The 23552-nt window shown below is 37.5% G+C and overlaps 1 protein-coding gene across 3 annotated transcripts in view; it reads left to right on the forward strand.

The window, feature by feature from the left end:
- Positions 1-11384: 11384 nt before the first annotated feature.
- bcl11aa (BCL11 transcription factor A a) overlaps positions 11385-23552 on the forward strand; it is a 54812-nt gene continuing 42644 nt past the window's right edge. The window contains exons 1-2 of one of the 3 annotated variants that reach the window (XM_088609514.1): positions 11385-11733; positions 16159-16488. In XM_088609514.1, the coding sequence (XP_088465640.1) occupies positions 11679-11733; positions 16159-16488 (385 nt within the window). In that variant the 5' untranslated portion in view covers positions 11385-11678. Of the gene's footprint in view, positions 11734-12277; positions 12604-13022; positions 13496-16158; positions 16489-23552 lie in introns of those variants that run through there. The other 2 variants (XM_088609517.1, XM_088609516.1) reach the window with 2 other exon arrangements.

Below are 23552 nucleotides of genomic sequence, written 5' to 3' on the forward strand. Positions count from 1 at the left end.
GAGCAGAGTTTAAGTTTAGCCTGAATGTTTTGTGTAAAATATGACTATCTGTACTACTTAGGTTTGTTTACTAGAGATTGTATTAGGTAGTCCAAGATGCTAATCGGGATCTGTTAAACCACTGGTTTGTATTTGGCAAGAAAAGTACCAAAATGTAACAAACGTATCGATTTAATGACCACTAGAGGGATCATATGTTTCGACAGTTACACTATCGCTAAAAGAATACCAAAAATGTAAAATTGTTATTAACCCCAGCGGAACAGAAGTAGAAGCACACAATAGATGTTTAAGAGTAAAGCTGTAAAAAAATCAACTTTAGATGAAAATTTTCTAACATGTCGAACTTCCTTAATTGTGACATGATCTTATAGGGAAAAAAATGACTTCATCCTTGTGTCGACAAAAGTGAACTCGGATGCAAAATAAAACGAAAGGCAACTGACAAACATTTGCGACATCTACAGAAGCAGCAGTTAAGAGTTAGATATCAAGTTAACATCTTAACTGTAAAACAGGCCTGATCATCGCGTTTTAACATCTTACACCGAGGTGAACAAAGTTTTAGGGAAATACAGTATGTATACGTATATGATTTAAATTGATCTAGGGTTTGACATTGGCACAGTAACGTAAGCGATAATAATAGTGGTTTTGCGATGTAATAGGTAACCTAAATAAAATGATAATTTACTTAGAGATTAATGGAAATGATTCGACCTGCAAATTATGGCACGGAAAGGAAAAATCGTATGCCCTTCACATTTTTGTGAGAATAAAACGTTTTAAAGCTCTCAAGTATATATTTTATGCTTGAAATAAGGTTTAAATTCGTTGTCAAACTTTTCAATCCCATCTTTTAATTTGTTTAGAACAGCAAAAACAGTTATGTCGATGATGTTGAGAGGGGACAGTCAAAGGGTATCACTCCGTGTAAGAGAATTCATGAACAGTTTTATGTGTCTACCTAATCACGATTTATTCTGATTTATGTCTGTATACAATCCATGCAAATAGTTTCAAATACAGATAATGTAACGCTTGTATTGATTTGTTTCAGCGATATAGGTGAAAATAGACCAGGATCTTGCCCATTCCCTGCTTGGTATTACTGTTATTACAAAGGCATTTCTTTATACGTGCCATTGGCGTGGGCGGTAGTTTATAACATCAAATCAGAATTTCCAATTTATCATGGCACAGATATACTCACACTGATAATGAAATCTCCAAAGATTTGGAAATATACTTTAATTACTCCACACATGCAACGTATCTCCGGTTTCAACGTTGGATTGAAAAGATAGCGTGTTGCACTTGCACAAATTCATATGCCAGGAAAACACATGGTGTGGCGTGTGTGCGTGTTTGGGCTGGAGGGTGTGTATATGCCGGGGGAGGAGGGGGGAACTGGGGGGTGGCCACAGTTTCTTGATTGAGGATTTTGTCCTTTTGTGAATACAACGGGTCTGAGACATCGCAAATTCTCTAATCAAAGATAAACTAGCAGAACAAGTGGAATCCCGGCCCGTTTTAATAGGTGGGGCACTTCCTTACAATTCAAAGCCACAAGAGAAAAGTCAACTCATTTTTCATTTCAAATCCCTTTGAAAGAGAGCGTTGTAACTACAAAACTATACATTGGCATAAAATACTAATGCAGTTTATCAAGATTTGGATTTATGGTTATGAGGCCTATTTAACGGTAGCTAGCAGCAGGGGCTACGACGACAAAAAATCTTTCATCATCTCAGGACATAGAACTGGGTTACATTTGCGTAGTTTGCCCTCAAGATGGCACCAGTTCATTAGAATCGAAAACAAAATACCACCATAAATTCAAGGCACCGTAAAGAATTACAATTGGAAACAAAACGCTAATTGCACCTAACACTTACCCATTAACAGTACATGCACAAGCAAAAATAACCATGGCCTTAATGGAATGCACCAACCCATATTGTAACACTGAAAGTAGAATCTATATTAATTTAATTATCCCTGTATATAGATATTGGATTTTACACTGTTCACGCCCAATACGGGGTACACAAATTAACGATTAATCGTGAAAATATAACGCAACACAGAAAACAAGACAGTCCTCAGCAGAAACCAGATATGGCACTCTGATGCTCTGATCATTATGCGGTTTTAGAAACCCACTGTATGCGACCCTTTCCTCAATTTGCCTTTTCTATTGTTTTTTTTTGGGGGGGTTGTTGTATCAGCTCAAATTGTTAATGCGCTAAAACAAAAAAGCCCTCAATACAACAGATAAATGGTTGCCGGTCCCGTGTGTACCATCTCAGCCTCCTCATTCATCATCATAACAACCGTTTAGTGTAGAATTAACAACGACTTAACTACTACAGCAATAAACATGGTCATGCATTACCATAGATTGATGAAGATTGCTCAGTGAAACCAGCAACCTGTGTGGAACTTGTCTGTGTATACTTAATGAACAGACCTGAAAGCACAGGATTAAGAATGAAGTGTTCAGTTTATCGATACCTGAATATGCAATGTTTTTTTGCAGTAACATCTGATAAAACGTCTTATTTATCTATATACACTTTGTGTAATTATTGATAAAAAACAATGAATAAATTGGTGACTATCATTCACAGCAAATCAAGACCCGCATACGTGGTCCATATACCTATTGCTGGTTTATAAATAAAAAAAAGACTAAACCAGCTAAGGTTTATAATTTCTCTCATAGCCAAGTAATCCCTTTGATTATATCTAATACCTGCCAAAACCCAGATGGTATGCCCACCCATCTCACAGTGTGATAATGCCACATTGTGAAATCTAGCCATTAATATTAATTGTCAGCCTGTGAATCTGTCTGAACTACTAAAGCTTGAAATTCCCCTGAAAAAAAGCAAAGCCCGACTTACCAGGGATTTTAAGATAATTCCTGTTTTTTTTCTTTTTTAAAATTCACTACCTCCCTCTGTTTTAAGGTAGAAAATAGTCTTTGTCTGCCTGATTCTTATGCCCACTTGGAGAAAAAAACACTTTTGTAGCACACAGAAAGGGTTTTGATAGAAAAGCATACATAATACGTTATATGCAAGTTAGATATACAGTATCATGGTAAACGGGCATAATTAAAATGTGCATTTAAATCACATTAGGTATTTCGTGTGCTCTTTTCGAATACTGTACGCAATACTGTTGTTTGTAATGGATGGAAATAATAGCTCTTATGTGATTCTTAAGATCAGCTAATGAGATCATTTCTATACTACAGACTTGACCACAGTCAAAAACAATTAATTGCAGCATGCAAAAAGCATCGCGTTGAAAGTGATGTTTGGGCTGTGTATTTTCCCTCTCAAAACTACATTCGGATGTGGTATGGGCTAGATACGATAGTTGTTTTATTTATTTCTGCTAATTCGTATGTGAGACGAAACTCCTTAGTTTCTGTGCTTCTTTTACTAGTTGAGTCTGAAACAAACATAAAAACAGAAAAGAAAGCAAGAGAGTCTGTCATGCAGCCTCTATAAATGTCCTGTTTAACTCGGTGGTTATACTGTATTAAGTAGCCTAGAGGATAGGGGTAGTAAAATCTTGGCAGAAGTGCCTTTGGGATGCATGGCTATAATTTAGGTTTAACAACAGGCCAGACTGATTTAATTCTCTCCGGAAAGGTCAGTGCAAGGCCTGGCAAAGTTAACCTCTGTGCTTTCCATCTGTGTGCACTTCATTCCAAGCACTTTCAATAGAGCCTTGTGTGTTCAAGACTGGCCACAAACAAATTGAAGTGGTCTGGGAGCAAAGGCAGTGCTTCAAGTGTTTACCACGCAGTGACCAGTGGGTTTGTAAACAAAATGACGCAGTATCTGGGTCAAAATGACATAGCTGGCGGACAGTAGGGATTTAAAGCACACTAAGGTTGAGAAACGAGCACAATGCAATGCACCCACGCTTCCAGCGATACAGCTAATCTACGGATTAACTTTTCATTTTTGTCGTAACCGAATTTCTTAATCAAGTTGCCCATGCAGTGAGCCGAAAAAAAGAACAAGTCCATTTTTAGCTCTCGTTATACTTAGTAATATCTTCTCCTCGTTATACTTCTCGTCTGAGAGCTCTCTACGACCTGTCTGAATGGATCGTAGCCAAATATAAAGTCAGTCTTTTCTAAAATGTTTATCTCAAGAAGATAATTTAGAAATAATTTGTTGTGAACTGCAGGCTTACCACTCACATAGTTTAGCTGGTATTACAAAATATGTAGACTACGAAAGCCATGTAAAAACACTCGGTTGTGGTGTTGCTGTGATGTAGACCTGCAGTATTGTTTTCCAGTGTGGTTGAATCTCCCCTTTTAACTTTACAAATGAGGAATGCCCTAAAGGAAAGAGTAGACATGCGTTTCGTCTTCTTTGTTCTTTATGTATCTATTAAAAACACCTTAACCGCAATGTGCTTTTCAGTCACGCTGAGTCCAAACTTAAGAATCCAGTTTCACAACTTTTACTATTTGTTTCTAATTTACCGAAGTGTTGGTGGGTGGGATTTTCGAATAATGGCGCAATGGATCTTTAGCTACACAGGGCTGCATTCGTGATGCTGAAACTAGCTACTAAGAACTTGTAATTTAAGAAAAAGTACCTGTTAAGGGATACATACAGTACAGTAATCTATTCCTGGCACTAGCCTTAACTAAAAATGATGACAAGTTGTAAGCAAAAACTGGAAAACAAATTCTAAAATAAAAAAGATCATTACCCTTTAAATGCTGTAGCCCTTGAGTAAATAGAGAATCTAAATGATATAAAACCAATTATAGTCTAAACCTTTACGTGGGGTGTAAAAAAAAGTTATTTTATTTACTGGAAACATGATCACTACCATTTACATTTAGTATTAAATGGCTATTCAGTGGCACTATGGACAATTTGAATTTGACACGTGCGTTTAGTGACAGGGTTTTAAAAGTTCTATACAACTTATAGGCCTATAGACTGTCTTTTAAATAGTGCAGTGGTTTGTAAGAATAATTCTGGACCTCTGTTATAAAGAGTTAAACTTTTTAGCTTTAAAGTTATCAGAACGCGCTTTTTTTTTACTGATTAAAAATAACTTTTGTTACTTTTAATAACGAATTGCCTTATTCTTCGCAATACTATTTTGCTGTAAAACGCTCAAATGACATCTTTGCCTATCAAGGAAACGTCATAGTGCGATAGGTGATGCAGCCCCAACGGGAGCAGTGCGTCCAATGAACTATTTTGGAAACTAGTTAAAAAATGTCCAAGTTTAGTTTTAATAGTTAGTAGTAACAGTTTTACTAGTTAGTAGTAACAGTTTTAATAGTAAGTAGATGAAAAGCAGCGCTCCTTTAGACGTAAATACCATTTCAATGCGTGCATGTCATATAAATCTTTTGTAAAGACACTAAGGACAAATGGAAAAAAAAGTTAATGTATTATTTTAATACGGCATAACTTTTATTTTTAAAGAATAAGTAGCCCGACAGGAAAAAGTTATAATTTAGCATTTCCGTCCTTATGTGCCGTTTGTATAGACAAGTGTGGCTACTCGCATTGCAGCCCACAGTGTAACTCAGTGTGTAACAGGGATCAAAGCAGGTAACCTTAAGGGCACATCGCTGCCATTCGTGTGATTTGGTGAGTGACTAGCATTGCAGTGCTCAAGGGGTTAATTACCGCGGGCTGTCATATTGCTGAATCAGAACCCCTTTAATAAAATTAATTAGGTTCTGCATTTCACAGGGCGATGACCACTGACCCTGGCGTGCCTATTATTCACGAAGCACAACTTCAACCTGTCTGGCTGACTAAAATACAAACAAAGGGAATCATTTTCTCTCTGGACAGAAAAGCGTTTTTATTCGAAAATAACGCTCTAGATTGAAAATTGGTCAAAGTTAGGTGGCATTTGGGATTATGATCGTGCCTTTGCAAACGAATTAATCTCTACAGATCAATAACAAATAAAAATAACGGATTGTTTGTCTGGCTATTGGAACTGAATTTACAACAGATGAATGTATTTGTATAAACACGCAGCCTAAATATACACATCTTAGAAATAATATACCGCAATCCATGTTTTCCAAAACAAAACAGCCGGAAAAAAAAAGGTGCAAAACACAGCAGCTGATGTAGGTGAAGAAAAATGAAAAAAGTGAAGCAGAAAGAGAAAAATGACAAAGTGTTGAGCGTTGATTTATTGCATAAGCCTCTGGTCATTTCCATATATTGAAATGCGCCCAAGCGGCCAGTCAGTCAATTTTCTCTGAGCTGCTGCCCGTGGGAAGCGCGCACGTGACTCCTGCTTCACTCACTCTTCCTCTCTGGTTTCACGCGGCGCTTTCCCTCTTAAACAGGAGTCAGTTCCAAACGGAGTTGCTAAAACCGGATTTACAGTTTTCCACATGTATGGATGAAAGCACCGTGATGCCACGAACATCAAGGGCAAAATGTAGGCAACTATAAAGAAGAACAGAAAGGCGTATACAATGAGACAAACTTTTCTACACCTGCAAATGAGATGCTGTTTTGAGTTAAATGTGGACTTTCCATTTTCAGTAGAAGCCTAGTCTTGGGGGGAAAAAAACACTACCCAGAGCCTCACAGCCGCGTTATTTTGATTTTATTTCATGTTAACCAGCGCCAGCTTTAGTAATGATAAAACATCTTGAATGAAATGATCTTCTCTCGCTCGCCTGTCCAACACACACACGAAAGACACTTCACAGTTGATAGATATATGTCAGGGAAGTCACCGTAGATGGATACTTTAATACATTTAACTACGGCTGGTTGATTTATGATCGCGGCAGTCGCCCTGTCATTTACATATTGAAATTTTGCTGTACACAGGGGTCTGCCTTACTCCTGGAGGAGGTGAAGCGCTCGATGTGCCTTGATCAATGTTGACTGTGAAGGAAGAAGGAGTAGGAGGGGGGGACGGAAAAAAAAACAGGCTGCCACCAGATGGAGCGAGGTCTTGGCAAAGGTCAAGGTTAGCACAGACTACTATTGAATCGGCTGCAGTTTCGCAGATAGAGGCACCCATCGGGGCTTCTCACAATCAAATCTAATACAAAAGCCGGTCGCAGAACGAAATCGCTTCATCTGAATGCTAAAATTGTTATTAGGGTACATTAGGAGGAAGCCACGCACGTGATTGGAAAAATCCTTGCAATTTGTGATTGAAATAGAACCTATTAGTTGTTGATTGGATAGCAACAAAGTTAAGTGCTCTTTTATGGCCCTGATTAAGAAACGGAATTTGAGCCACAGGACCGTATTATCGTTCATAATAGTTTTTTTTTAATTTTTCAGCTTTAACATCATATGGTTGCCATTGGGTATTAATTCTTGTAGGCTAATCCTTCCCTTAAAATAGACAAATTATGAGTCAATTCCAATACCTTAAGCTCCTCTGTCGTTTAAAACGGCGTTAAAAGGTAAATGCCTTAAATTAACGATGGCACCGTGTTTTATTGATCTTAGAGAATCGTTACATGATTATATAATAAATCAAGTAAACACAGTATTGTGTAATGCATAATGAATCAGGACAACACGTTTTTGAAACAACAAATGGATTGATTGCCTCAGGTACATTATCGTTTGTATAATATCAAACTATTACATGTAGTGTTAAAATGCATCAGGCTGGGCAAGCTGGTGTCACCTCACAGATGCAGGTAAGATTAAACAGACCACTTCAGTAAGTAGTTCCTGTAGTGAGTTGCTTGGTAGATGTCAACCTTAATTTCTTGATGCATATATATATGGAAAATAACCTAATGCTTGTTCTATTTTTACCCCTATATGTAACTCTTAGGTGTCTGTACACCTTCATTAAAAACAGTACATTGCACATAAAAACAACACACACACACAATTTACATAATCAACTTGACAGAGTCTAGTTCATTGTTTGGAGGAATGAGCAATAACACCTGAAATGCATTGATTATGTTTATTGTCAGACTTCATAAATTAATACAATCCTTGATCTTTAACCATTTCCCATTTCATTCCTTTAAAGTAGGGACACCCCTTTGAGCTTGTCAACACAAACACTTTCTGAAAGTTGCATTGTTCTTTACAAAATCAGCAATAAAGCTGTAATCTGTCGCAATATAATCTCACTGCCTATTAAAAAGCGAAAGCACCTTTTCACATCAAATCAGCCGGGCAATTGTTTCCGTTTGGGAAATTACAGAACTACAGGCAACAAATGTCTGATAATTTTATGGAAACCAGATTGACCCTTGGAGTCCCTAACTAGCAATCTGTCCAATTCCTAAATACTAGAAGTTAAAAGCGTGACAAAAATTAAGAGTAGTCAAAAGCTTAAATTTAGAGGATGGGGGGTGGGACTCATACGGTATATGCTACTGAAGTTAAAGTGAAAAAGAAATGCCACTTTTAGAAAAATATTACCAGACTGCATCTGGGTATCTTCTTCACTGTCACAACAGACTTGTGGACAAATGTCATGACAAAACACAAAGGCAATACTTCAGTAATTGAATTCGTGACGGGTATAAGACAAATCCTATACCAGAACAATTAATTTGTATAAATCTGAAGAGTTGTCTGGTCTCTGTGGAATATAACTCAGTTGTCATTTCAGACTGTTTTGCAGTTAAGAACCCCCCCAAAAAACCCATTAGGTGTTCAAAGAGCTTAAAGAGAATATATCTGGTGTTTGCATGTCATTTAGCTTTTCTGTAACCTCTAGATGAAAGTTGTTTCACGAAGAAAGGCACTGCATTTTAAATTAAATTATGTTACTAAACACCCCATCAAATCCAGTTTGCCTATATGAAATACTTAACATGAAATGTATGTGGGCCCTCTTTTTATGAACACAAAGGGTTAAAGGGAGATGCATTACCAGCATACCAAACGTTTACGTACAATTTTATTTAAGGACTCTATGAGAGATAAGTTTATATATTCATTATTCATACCAGTAATGCCCTTTAAGTGTGCAGCATATATTTTACTCAATATTCATCACACACTCACTTAAAGAATACATAAAATCAGAAATATATCGATTACCTATAGAATTTTACTGAGATGTATTGTATATTAGAAAGACGTTGCATTCTCGTTAACATTGCGCCCATGCAATAAATCAACATAACACGACCGTTTTCTGCAAAACATGATCAACACCCACTTTAAATTGCTACTAAGTTTCTTAAGTGTTTCTTATATAAAGTATGACTAAACGCAAGAGTTGTGTGTGGTCAAGTATGTCATATCTACATTGCTTATATATTATAATAAAGGATTATTATTAATTATGCTTCAGCCCATGTTTAACGCACATTACCAAGTTAAACGTTAAATACACTAAAACACTGAATCACGTTTAATTAACAAATAGTGGGTATATACTGTATATATAAAACAGGTTAGTATAAGCGCGAACGTTTGGTCAGATAGAACTGCCTTACAAACCCTCTGCAACATGTCAAAGAAAGAATATGGCATTTTTGCAGAAAAGCAACCTTAACTCAAGTGTACGTTTTAAATTTAAGCAGTCATATATACAGTATGTTTAGGGACCTCCGATAAGCGTAAGATATTAACACTTTAGCCTAAACAGCAGGACTCAACTAGCATATACTGTTTATACATAAAAACTAGTCAGTGTCCCATTTACTTTAATTTAAAAATAAAGAATAATTTCATACCACATCGAAATGAGTTCTGGGCAGCTGCAAGACATTACATGCTTGATTTAAGGGGACACAGAACCCCTTTTAGAAAGAATAGCCTGCACCGATATTTAAGTAGGTCGTTTTCTCTGAAACTGTTCTAAAAGCTGTTCTTAAAACCCTCTAGATTAGGCTTTCTCATTTCTGAGATTTCGTATCTTATGTTTCGTACATGTTTATTAATATCAGCCTGCTTTGTAGCCCGTATTTTGCAAGAAGGCTCATATTCAGGTAGCTTTTCCTGACACCGAGTCGTTAATACTCCCTTTGAAACCGCCAGTACGAACCAGGTCTACGCGCAATCTTACTCTTTACTCAGTAGACTACGTTCTCATTTTTAATATTCGTAGACGGCATTTACAACTTTCCCCGTCGTATCCTCATAACATATATTTATATTCTCTCCTATCTTCATAATCTCCAAACTTTAGCTTTCCATATTCATAAATCTTCAAAAAGAAACCCAGGACTTGTTTGACAAATACCGGTAAATAAACTAACCTTGACCGGCAAATATTTTCCCCCACTGCTGAGATTTTTCTCCGATGCTCAACTTCCTCTCCGATCCTTTCTTTCTCTATTTTCCCATTCATTTTTACCCCATCCCCTTTGTATCCTGTCCCAGAATCCGCGTCTAGCTCACGTTTTCATTCCACTTCGCTCTTGTGATTCACTTGTGCAGCCGCTAGTCTTAGTACTTTTTATTAGTTTGCATGGCTATTTCTCCTACCCACTTCATACACAGTTCATGTCATCGCTTTTGTTTTCTGCCTGGTGTCTCTTCTAGTATAAGCTGTCATTATTTAGTCTCCGCTCTTTGGGAGGCGTTTTGTTCTTTTCCTAAATCGATTTCCGCGAGTGTCTGTGTTTTTTCTCCCCCTTTTCGTCTCCCAGCCCTTTGTTGGAACATACTCATCGACCCACCGCAGATCGTTTTGGACATTTGCATCCTCTCCCAATTTTCGTTCACAGCCCACCTTTACCTGCTTTAACCCCTATTGCATCACATGTTTATTTCAAACTTAGTTCGTTCACTCCCCCACCGTCGCCGTGTGTCAGACTTTACACTTCGGTTTAAAAAAAAGAGAAGCCGCTTAATTTCTTAACCCTCTTTTGATCTTTGCTGTTTTTTTTCTACTCCTAGTCTTCCTTTACTTTTACCCTGCTGCGAAACCTGTCTGTCCCGTACAGACAACCTGCTAATAATATCTTAAGTTCTGTTTCGTTTCTTAGCTCAGTGGTCGCTGTGCTCCTTGGCTACTGACACACACGAGGTGGTCTAGCTGTGTGACCACGAACTTATTTTTCACTGTGTTTCCGTGCCCAGATCCCTGATCAATGTCCACTGCGACAGCTTACATTAGACGGGGTTTTTTTTCCCTTCACTGCCATATGTCCAGCCCCCTGATCCCCTGTCCATTGGCTTTTCTTGGTCTATTTTTTTTCACGTCCAGCCCCCTGATCAATGCCCACTGCTTTCACTAGACAGCTTTTTTTTTTCCCTCTTGTGCCTCTTGTCCGGCCCCCTTGATCTCTCTGTCCATTGGCTTCTCCGGGTCTATTTTTCATGTCCAGCCCCTAATGAGTGTCCATTGGTTTTGTTATTTCCATTCCCTCCTCCTACTCTCTGTCTTTGCCCTGCCCATGTTTTGTATGTCTGTGTCCATCCATCTCCTGACGTTCAAGTTCGCAGGGACGTCACGTCCGCACTTGAACTTGCAGCTCAGGGGGGCTTTTGCCATTTTTTTTCATCTCTCTCTCTCTTTTCAAAAAAGCCATGACGGCTATCCCACAATCCATCTTCCCTGCGCCATCTTTGTATTATTTCTAATTTATTTTGGATGTCAAAGGCATTGATGAAGATATTTTCTCTGGAGTCTCCTTTCTAACCCGGCTCTCCCGATGTGAACCGAGCTCAAAGCCACCACCAAGCACCATGTCTCGCCGTAAGCAAGGCAAACCCCAGCACTTAAGCAAACGGGAATTTTCGCGTAAGTAGAACAAAATTGTAATTTACACCCTTTTCTTCACTTTTTCCAGCAACAGTCTTTAATTTTCTGCAGTAAAGAAGAGAAACAGTGACCAGGAGCAAAAATCTTGGTGAAGGTGGTGCTGGACATTGGACACCGAAGATCGCGGTCAAGTGGACTTCACAAAAAAAAGCGTGGCGAGATTTCTTTTGCACCCAGAAATGCCAATACGAAATGCGGTTTTCTTAAAACTTAAGCAGAAAAAAAGTTTTTATTTTTTTGCATTCAGCTTTTTGAATCCGGAGCACTTTTACAATAAGATTTTCTAGCGTGCTTAAGATATGCCTTTCGTACCCCTTGTGCTTAAGCCGCTAAAGGGCATAGGGTAGGTAGGCGATTGTAATAGGTATGCATGCTTTATCATATTTATTATTTCTAGTGGAAGCCCCTGTAACACTGTCTGTTTACTGCCTGGAGAGGATTTCCCTCCTCTCGTACTATTTTTTGGAAGATTTTCAAAAAAGTGGAAGTGGATTTTGATTGGGAAAAATCTCGTGTCTGACTGTTTACAAGCACCGCGTGTGCGGAACCTCCTGCCAACAACATCGAAAGGGGAAAAAAAAAGAGTAATATTCGCTTAATTTTCTTTCGAAAGCTGCGTAGACCGCTGTCAAACGGATGGATTTGTAATCTAAAAGCTTTATGTGCACTACTTGAGAAAGATTGCTCTTAGATTCGACTCTAGTTGTTTTAGGGGACGGCTTTATAAAGAGGAACAGGAACCCCGGCTTACTCTTCTTTTCGATTAAATATTTTTCCCCTTTTTACACATAGATTTTTGGATCGACTGTTATGTTTATTTTACTTTAACGTAAAAGGGGAACTCGCAAGGTAAGGTAAAATAAAATGTATGCATGCGAGTCAGAACAGTTGAGTTGCCTCTTTCTGTTTTCGTTTCTGCTTTTCATAGATGCAAAAAGTAATCATTTTGCAGACTTGCGCGGCGTATATAGCACATTATCGTCTGGGTTCTGCATGTGTTCAGGGATATTTAAGTTCGCCACGTTTGTTTTTGCGTGTGGATACGTTTTTTAAAGCTTTAGTGGAAACGAAGGCGATACACTGTTTAAAACCGTCCAACATTTGGCAAACGCAGTAAGCAAGCGTATTTGGGACCCCGAGAGATCGGAATTCGCGATTGAATGAATGAAATGTTATGTTTTACATCTTTATTCATAAAGATCTGTAAACCTTCCGTATTAACGACTCGAATCTTGCGAGAACGATTCCGTAATGTTCCTTGTTCAAGACACATTAGTGTTAAAGCGAGCCGTTTGTCTAAGTTGCATTGAAGTATTGCTTTGTGTGACGGTTCTGTCGCTAGGAGGCAGAAGATGATCATAAACTGGAAATGAACTTGAACCTGATCAATTTCACCGCCACCTCAATCTACATATCCTGACGATATGTTTGGAATAAAAAGGAAATACATAATACGCAGGTTATAGCTTCTTTTTTCCCACCCACTTTATATCTTATTTTAAGTAAATTAAACTCGTATAAATGACGAGAAACCGTCGATCATTCAAATTATTTCTAATTTACTGGATTTCTTTTTTTTTTTTACTTTTTGTACCCTTTCACAATCATGTAAATGAAAAGGAGCTTTAATTTAGTAATTGAAAGCCACGCGTATTTTCAACATTTTCAGTAACGCATCAACTTATAAATAATAAGCTTTAGTATGCACAGAGGTTTCAGGCATTAAGACTCTCCATTTAAGGTTAGTATTTTATGATTTATTATTGTTGTCCACCTCGTTCATTACATACCTTAGCTCGTAAGCATTTTTCTGTACTTTGAGTTTAATACGTGTATGAAACTTACGTATTTTTTACACTTATTAAATAGAATAATAAACTATTATATTGAGAGTATTCTAATTTTCGTTTGAAGACAGGAAATCAAAATGGAAAAACTATAAAATGTCCTTGTGTGGCGTGTTTCCTTTAGATCCACGTGTTTCAGTATTAAATCATCAGGAAAGTCGTATTCCCTCCTCTCAAGATATTCAGGGGAGCTAAGGCTAAGAAATTTACTGTGAATTATTTTAACGACTAGCTGGTGGAATTTATTATACAGTTGTATAGTTTTTAATAAAAAAAATTTCAGGCATGCAAACTAACAATGAAATGTTCAAAAGGTAATTTTAAATGAAGCCCTTTTAATTGTGTGCAGGTTTTGTGTCTTTCCTATATTTCTAGCAACGAAGATCCAGTTCCTCACAGCAAGCTACTTTGTTGAAAGTATTCTGAATCAAAGCAACATTTTCGCTTGTTACGTTAGAAGTAATCGCAAGACGTTTTCAAAAACCATGTGAAATCAGTGAACTGTAAAAATGTATGCTCAATATTAGTAAAATATGGAGCAAATACACATTGTTGCTATCTAGTTTTCCTGGATTTCATTATTTCTGCCACTTTTAATAAATATTTTATGTATACATTAAATTGTTTGACAAAGGCTACTGAGTTTATTCTTGGAGACAGTTGTTTTTAAAAGAAAATACAATGATAAAACAGTTTTGTCCTGTTAGAGAGATTGTTTTTATATACATGGTGGGCAGGCAAAAAACTTTCAAAAAATGTTTCCCCCGAGTAATGTAAACATAAGAAAGTGGCAGAATTTTTCAGAGTAGCTGTATTTGAGGGCGGTGGCAATGAGCGTGTTGTTATTCCTCGCTCATTATTTATTTCCCGATTATTATGTTCTTGGAAACGGCTTTATTCCGTGAAAGTCTATTGTACAGTAAGCGTGCTATAAATTCACACCAAAAACAAATGTATTTGGAAACAAAAGCATTTGGGCTTCCGAGTGGTCAGTCGGGTGTATAATTGAGGGTCAGCAGCGATACCTGTGTTAAACAAAACAAGACATAATCTTTGCGATTGTTGTTTTATGTAAATGCATTGGAGTCTTGTATAACCCTTATATTCCAGTCGCTGACCTGACATAAAATTAAGGGTAGTACCAGAGGCAAGAAATTATCACATGTTATCTCAATGTCCTAGTTGGAGCGCTGATGTAGTATGGTATTGCTCTTTCAAATGATATTTCTCACAGCACATCTGGGAGCTACTCCAGATATGCCCCTCAATATCTGGTCTAGGTTGGGCTGAAATAAATTTAACCTGAGTTCACAAGATCCCAGCACTTTATCAAAATCTGTTCCAATCTTCCGAACTCAAATTAAAATCTATTTTTTGATTCTCAGTGGTTTTAGGTTCATTAAAATGTGAAATTGGCAGCTTAGTAAAGAAGGTCAAGCTACTTAACCATTTGGAAGCTCAAGTAATATTTTCACCCCTGCTCAAATATTTCGGATATAATGGGCATTGTACAGTAAACCACTGTTGAGAAAAAAAATAGCTTTGATCTTTTTTGCATGTAGTTCAACCATGCTACTAAAATGACCAAGTATTTTTTTAACTATGTATTTTCATATGAGGAGTTAAAGACCAAATCCTTTATTCTCTTAGTACATTCAGATTAGTCAGTATATGTGGTTATCAAGGAAATAAAAGTCATGCATATGAAAGGGCTCTATGGTAGTTTTGTCTCAAAATACATTGGGTCCCCAGCTCAGACATGTGTTGGGCACATTTGAAATTGTTTCCTCTTTAAGATCACAAAGGGCAGTCAAATAGGAGGGGGTTTTTAAAAGGAGGGTGTTCAAAGCATTTTTTAAATGCATAATTAATGTATATATTTTCATTCCTTATTTTTATAATTTTTTTGTTTGGCTACAATTTCTATGTGTTTTACAGTGCTCGTCTTCCTGTTATTTGTAAAATAAGGTATTTTAGTGCTAGCAGTATTGGGGTAAAAGTTCACTTTTCTTCCGCTTTATAAATTATATATCGAACCGCATTCTGTATTTGAATCAAGTCTATGTAAAATGCATGCTGCCTGCTGAGGCAGAACAGAGCAAGCTTATTATACATGCATTAAATAATACTAACATCTATTATTATAGAAATCTGCAGAGTACAACAGTACTTTAAGCTTTTGATGAACCTTTAGACCATATGTGTTTTCTATATATATTTCAAAATTGCATCCGAGCTCCTCTGTCAGAATAAATAAGTTATTCCTAGGTTCCATGTCCACTTTACTTTGAAGGACCTTTGTTGTGCAAACTCTTTTGTGCAGGAAGCTAAAACATTTAATGGGCTTTAGGCTGTGCATTTGGTCTTCTGTAAAAGAAATGAACTAGCGGGTTCTCTTAAAAAGCTGCCGTGACCACTGTTAATTTACATGCCACCATATGTTTGAAAGTAAAACAAATCATGTGATTTTGGAAACTCTTGGCACTCGTCACTGGATTGTTAGAGAGGCTCTAATATTCCCCTTTTTCTGTTTTTTTTTTTTCCCTCCTGCTTGTAGCCGAACCCCTGGAAGCCATTCTTACAGATGAGGAGCAGGAACACAGAGCTTTGGGAGCTCCAGAAGGGGACCATGACCTCCTTACTTGTGGCCAGTGTCAGATGAACTTCCCTTTGGGGGATATCCTTATTTTTATTGAGCACAAAAGGAAGCAGTGCAATGGCAGCCTCTGCATGGACAAAGCTGTGGATAAGCCTCCCTCTCCCTCACAAAGTGAGCTGAAAAGACCATCGAATCCTGTAGAGGTTGGCATCCAGGTCACGCCAGAGGATGATGATTGTTTGTCAACATCCTCCCGAGGAATTTGCCCAAAACAGGAAAACCTAACAGGTAAAAAAAAAACACACGACAGGGGGGACCTGCACATACAAACAGGAGCACACGCACACTTGAACGCACAATGCACAAGACACGTCATCAGTGCATGAGCTGTGTGTATTTTGTTTGTGTCTCTGAAGTCTGAGAGGGGTGGAGGGTACCAGCTGCAGAAAGTGTTACAGATCCCTGCCTATTTAAATCGGAGAGAGCCAGATTATTACTAAATCATTTTTGTGCGGCGCAGAGAAACTCGAGCGCTTGTGAGTGACGGTTCTAAGATTATTTCTGCTGTTTGGTTCTGGATGCAAAAGGAGAAAGGTCCATTTACAGGAATGGCTGTTTGTAACACTTTGCCAATGGAATACCCCTGCTCTGTTGTGTTCATTACACTTTAAATTTACTTTGATTTTTGCGTGTCATTATTTTCCCCTTCGTTTGTTGCATGCTCTTTGTTTTTTTGCTTTTCTGACTTGAGTTGTGGCTGTTTTTTTCGAAGAAAATAAACCTCTTAATTTTGGTTGCATTGAAACAGTTAATTGTGCTGCAGTTTGCCAGGGATCTATACTGTCTGACAGTGTTTTCACTGTAATTAAACGCAGCCCAATGGCAAAGTGACATCGGTGACCTTGACTTTAAGTTGCCATTTGCAACTGCCCAGACCAGAGTAGAAAGGGCAGTTGCTGAAGTGCACAGCCATCCTTATCCAAAAAGTTTAAGGCCATGTCGGAAATTTCAAAAGGTTGGTGTGACAGGAAAGGCCATTCTCTTGAGCCATCCTCCACAGCGAAATGATAAATGCCTTTCTGTGCTACTCGGACTCTCTGATGTGGTTTTGACAGATGTATCTTGATTTCTTTGTGGTTTACACAACCACATCTTATCCCTATAAATGTCCACCACAGATTTTCACTTTCATATAAAATAAAAGCGCATTCAGTTATTTTTGGTGTCAGCACAAAGTTATTTATTTAAAGAATCTTATGAAACACGTTATTTTTTTTTTTTGGCCTTCTTTAATTAGGAAGGAATCACAGCTGAAAAAAAAAACCTGTTTGTTGGGTCCTGGATTATCTTGGAGGAAAAAAAATCCCAACGCAAAACAAAATAAAAACAAAAAATGGTTTTTCTTATCATTGTGTCTGGTAATCTATAAGATTAAGATTATTTTACATACATTATTTTTTCATTGCTATTTCATTTTTTTAAAGAGGCTACATTTTATGTTTAGTATGGATTCAGTTTATAGGTGCAGTGTAGTCCGCTTAAATATTTATTTAAAATTTTCTGTTCAATTGCCATCAAAGCCTTTTTTCTTTCTTTAGAAACGGCAATTCTGTAGTCAATACCAGGTGAAAGATTGCCTTTCCCGTTTGTATAGTTTTACATACCAATACATTTTAGTTTTTTCTCCTTCAATTTAATGAAAATTCCTGACTGCTAGGATCACCCTGGATTCAGGAGAGTGTCTTATTCTGCAGCTACAGCATGTAACAATTATGTACAATTTCCCCATAACCAGTTCCAGCAGATTAGTGCATTCAATTAAAACAAAACGCTCGTCACCTAATGGCTTGTTTTGATTCATTTAGTTTCAGCTTAACAGGTATGGAATCTGGCTGGGGCTGTGCTTGCTGGTATCCCATTGTTGAGGGAATGTTGCTGCTTGTCAGAGATTCAACATCTTTTTTGGTACATATGCTACCACAACCACGCAGCACTCTTTTCTTATTGCAATAAAGTGCATCTGTTTACTGGATTGAACATGCTAGGAAAATCATTTATATTTGTTAAAAAAATAGTCCTAAAATAATCCAGTAAACTGGACAATTGTTTACATGCCTTTTACATAAAGGTATTTTCTTAGTTTTATCAGTTGACACAAATGGAAAATTTCGAAAGAGGCTTCAGAGACTTTGCAGCGAACTGAAACATCTTAACGTGTGCGATAATGCAGTGACCAAACTAGTGTTTCTTCAGAGATCTGGAAGAAAAAGGCTGAATTGTAGGTTATGATTAATGGCACACCAGACTGGCGGAAGGAACGTACAGCCTTCAGAGATCCACGGCTATGCTAAATTGCCAAATATGGAGTATCACTTGGGTGATGTAACATCCTATTTACATATTGAGCAGCTCTGTTTAAAAGACAAAACCCAGTACCTGTCAAGCAAGAATGAAAAGCACACATTTTGCTGTGCTCCCAAATAGGACATGCGAAGGAAACAAAACCTCCGTGCTTTAGGAGAGAGAACCAATCCATAACCATTGTGGTAATTGCATTGTAACTGTGTTAGCGTTCCAAGAATCCTTTGAATAAATTTCAATGTTGATAGCTGCAAGTTCTGTGGCTAAGACCTAATAATTTTTTCCTCCCAAATTAGATTAGATTCGAAACTTCATATACATTGAAAAGAAAACGGCACATTGAGTTAGGGCTAAACTTGTGCAATTATTACGTTAGGCCGTACAAAGCAATAATTTACTTTAAAATGGTTACAGGACAATAAATGTTTAATCGGGGCAGAATTCTAATTTTCTCGATCCAATAAAATATGTATGGAGTGACACTATAAAGGTGTACAGGAGCACACCAAGCGTCATGTGTGCTTTGCGATTCCTGGGTTTGTCGTGCTCTTGGCAAAGTGAATTGCTTGTAAAAGGAAGTAGGTATTTGAAATCAGCTGTTTGGACCCCAGAACATTATAGCGTTTCTCCATGAATGACATCTGAAAAAAAGTCTTAAAACATATTAATAGACCAGGACAATCTTGGTCACAAAAGTGTAAAAGATGGATTGAATTTGTATGGACAGCCAAACATTACTAAAGGACTTAGAATCTGAAACTTTAGAGTGTATTTTGTTAATCATAAGGACCCTCTAATTGCTACTGATCCTTATTTAAGTGAAATGTGGCTGGTGTACACGAAGCTGTCCAAATCTGTGGGTTACAGGTGCTGAAACAGCATATCTTTCCACATGTAGTATGGCATTGGTATGCCTACAGCAGTTATAGCTGTGCTGTAAATGAGACTGAATCGAAATCATAATTATTTCTGAGCCGTTGTTTGAACTTCTGAGACTTTTTGTAGTGGTACCAGCAATATCCTCTTGTGCTTTATACAAACCATTTACGTAAATGTTGATATTTCATATCATTCGACATTTTTTGTTACAGCCTTAATAGAGGTAAATGGCAGACGTAACCCTAGTCGTCATCACAAAATGTCTAAATGGGAAAACATGGCTTCATACTGGCATGTGTGTATCCTTTTTATTCCATGTTAAGATTTTTAGTTGATGTGAAGTCATCTATGATGTTCAGCCAGAGCTATTGCAGAAACGCCAGACATACAACCACAAATTAATAGTATATGTTGCCTGGTTTGGACAAAGCAGCTTTTTTCAATATGCATCAGAAACACTCAGCGCCAGTGACTGGCACTTTATCTTTCACGCTGGCTGTGTGTGAGATGATCGCAGGAGAATGGATGTGTGCGACACTGGACGGAAAAAAAAAAGATTAAAAATTGAAATGGTTCGGAGGGGAGGGGACAAAGCCTAACTGTCAAAGCACTCACAAGACGTGCATCGACATAATTTTCTTGCCAAAGAAGAACTGTGATTTTTTTTCTTTAATTGATTTGTTGATTTTTTTTCTTTCTAGTGAACTGTATATCAGATAGATGGCTGATAAAAGTATTTTTTCAGTTTTGATTTGATCCTAAAGTATCAGGCATGTGTGCTATACAGTACATGCACCTTTTTCTATATATATACACACACACACACGTGTATGTGTAATAGTGTTCACATCCACATTTGCTTTGCATCAATTTGTGCTGTTATCAGGATGCCAATAATAGACTTTAGGAACTATTGCATTGTCCAGTGGAGAATCTGAGTCCAAGAAAAAATAGAATAAGGAACTAATAAATCACAGCACACTAGCCATCAGCTAAAATAAGATTTATTCTGGAAAAATATGAAGTGCATTATTGTTAAATCTCCTGTTTCACGATTGTGACTTAGCCTTAGTTTGAATGTTGCATGTTGCATTTTGTGCACTATTGTCTGTGTTAAATATCTTACCTTTTTTTTTTTTGCCTGTGCCGATACGCTGCTGTGGGACTGCTCTACATTCTACATGCATTTTGAATTTAAATGTCATGCTTGTATTTCGGCTTAATGAACCAAAACCTCAAATGGGAGACACACCCAGCCCCATAATTTTGGGTGTCACAATTTTAAGATCTTGTTAGCAAATGTTGCTTTGGCATGTCTGCTGCATGTGAAGCACATTTCAGTTTGCTCAGGGTTCTTAATTTCTTTGTTTGTCAGATAGTAGGACTCAGAACGATAGACTATGGCAAGAATGTCGAGAGCATTGTTAAAATGCAAATGGTTGTAAATTTATTCCTGTTTGCATGTAGGATCGTTTTCATTTTAATTTTGTGTTTGAGCATTTCATACTTATATGGTACAGAACTGCTGTGGTTAAATATACCAGACTTTACAGGTTACTGATTACATTGATTTTTACAATGTGACACCTATTACTTCATAATGTAGTTCAGTCTGCTGTGGCACATCTAATGTTGGCTTTCCATTGTACGGGAATCTGTGGGTCTTTGGAAATTGTTTAGGATTAATTAAAAAAAACATTTTGTATATGTAGACGGTAGTTTAAAAAAAACATTTGTCTTTTCCTTTTTGGGGGGAGATCATTCAAAACCTTATTTAGTTTTTATTCAGAATCCCCTGTACTCTTTTTTTTTTATTTGAGGATTTTTCCTGATTTTTTTTTCCTGCCACAAATGTATCCGTATTTCTTAAAATGAGTGAAAAAAATGTCTCTGACTTGTATAGGATTGAGGTTTTGGTGATGACAGGGCTCAGACTTTTTTTTTTTAAGGCAGACTTTTATTTTTTACCAAAAAGTGCAGTTAAAAAAAGTGCATTTTTGATCCTGTGTGAGATGCAATACCTGTTTTCCGCGGATTCCTGGTTCCTGAAACAAAGGCATTTAGCACTCACCCGCCCGTTGTTTGGCATGATGCCATCTTCTTACCAGAAGCCTCAGCCACTGGGTCTGTGTCGTTTAGCCCTCTCACAATGCCGTCTTTTTAATATGAGGAATCAAAGCCATGGGTATGCTTTTCTTCATTCATGGTTATCTGCTGAATCTCACAAGAAACCCTTTTTTCCCCCTGAAATAATTGGCCAAATATATTTTTAAAGCTTACAGCAGTAGAACAAATTGATGCCTGTAAGGTTTCTTAAAAAGAAAACTCAAATATTATTTCCCTCTGTTGTAGCTCTCGAGTTTTTTTTAAGCAACCTTAGTCTTTAATTGCCCCTCCCCCCCAACACCCCATAAGATGTTTCAATACTGATCGGGTATTCAGTTATTGTAAATTGCTATTTTTCTTCCAGTTGGTAATAATGTGGAGAATTACCACGTTTAGACAAATAATGCTTCTATTGTGTTGTATGATCAATAGGTACCACAGCTTTCAAGAAGGGACAGAAGCTATTTGTTTTACAACTGTGTTGCAGAAGAAGCATTTCTACGAAGGGGGTGGGGGGGTACATTTTTTGATAGGATGATTTCACTGTTATATGACGGTATATATTGGAACATGTGGATTTATGTATTGCTCAAGCACTGGCCTGTCACACAGCAGCTCTCAAATTATGTCAGATGTTTTATAAAACATGTCTATAAAAATGTTTATATACTACAAAGCTTATTTATAAATCCCTGTGGATTACAGACTGGTATTTTATAAACAGGGCAAATACGGAGAGTAACTCAGCTTTGTGCTTTGCAATCGGCTCGCTCAGACGCAGGCAAACATGAAAGGGTTTGGGACTTGGCAGCACTGCCTGCGGGCATCCCTCAATCTCTGATGCCAAAGATGCCTTGGCACAGGCAGCACTAGAGGCGTGGGGCGGGTTGTGATCGGCCCAGCTCCTCGCAGGGTTTTCATGTTCTTCATTTGCCTTTACAATTGGAGCAAAGCTGCCGCACCTCAGCCCGGCCCTCAGGTGCGAGCTCAGATGGGCGCATGTAAATGTCCTGTCAGACATAACGCCGGGAATATTCATGTTTTCCTTCCTGGCCCCTGTAATGAAGCTGTATGCAGGATGCTTGACGTAGCTCTAGGAGTGATTTTTGTCAGTAGCTTTATGATGCCCATTTGACACTTAGTTGGTGAAGTCTCGGGCATCCCTACAGCTTTTTTTTTACTCCCCCCTTTGTTTTGTTCGGCTTTTTCAAATGTTTTTCCATCCAGGGGGTGAAAAAAAATGTGGTCCTAAGTGTTGATTGGAGGTTGGCACACCATGCTAATTAATTCCAGCAGGTTCACGAGACAGTCTGTGGATAGCTTTGGGCCTACTGGGACCAATACATACAAATTATTGGCAAATGTGTAAAATATCCCACGGAGTTCTGGACATCTTTTTCTTCTTCTTACTGAAATCTCTACTTGAAAAATCCTCACCGTTTTTTAACATACATTTCCAAACAAGACACCGTAGATGTATTTTTCAATTTCCACAATCCTTTCGGGTAGCAATTCTGAAGCTATGGGTTCGTTTTAGTAAGCTTAAAATTATGGTGAAGGAGGACAACAATGAAATAACATAAGGGAATGATGGAGGCAACCTTAGAAACAGTTTTAAAAAGTGGAAGATCTACAGGATATATTTTTTTAGAGAATTCACTTTTTTTATTGTTAAAAAAGCTACAACACTCTGAAGTTTCATGAAATTTGCTCACTTAACAAATGCGTTTTTTTATAATTTTACCTCAGTATGTATGGGGAAAAAACAATTACAAGACCATTATTACCCACAATATAATAATCTAGCATCTATGTTTTTGTGAATGAAGTTGAATTAGATTTCTTAAAAAGACTCGTCTTCATTTAAGACAAACGGTATTTTTTTCTTCTTTAAATGTCTTATGATCATATTACTACCTTAACCTCCGCAGGGACAAGTGGATGGAAATAGGTGGATGGATTATCATATTACTTGGAATTTAGGGAAGACGTAAGTATAAGCTGTG

The sequence above is a fragment of the Lepisosteus platostomus genome, chromosome 17 (genome assembly GCF_059453375.1).
Source record: "Lepisosteus platostomus isolate fLepPlt1 chromosome 17, fLepPlt1.hap1, whole genome shotgun sequence".
NCBI lineage: Eukaryota > Metazoa > Chordata > Actinopteri > Semionotiformes > Lepisosteidae > Lepisosteus > Lepisosteus platostomus.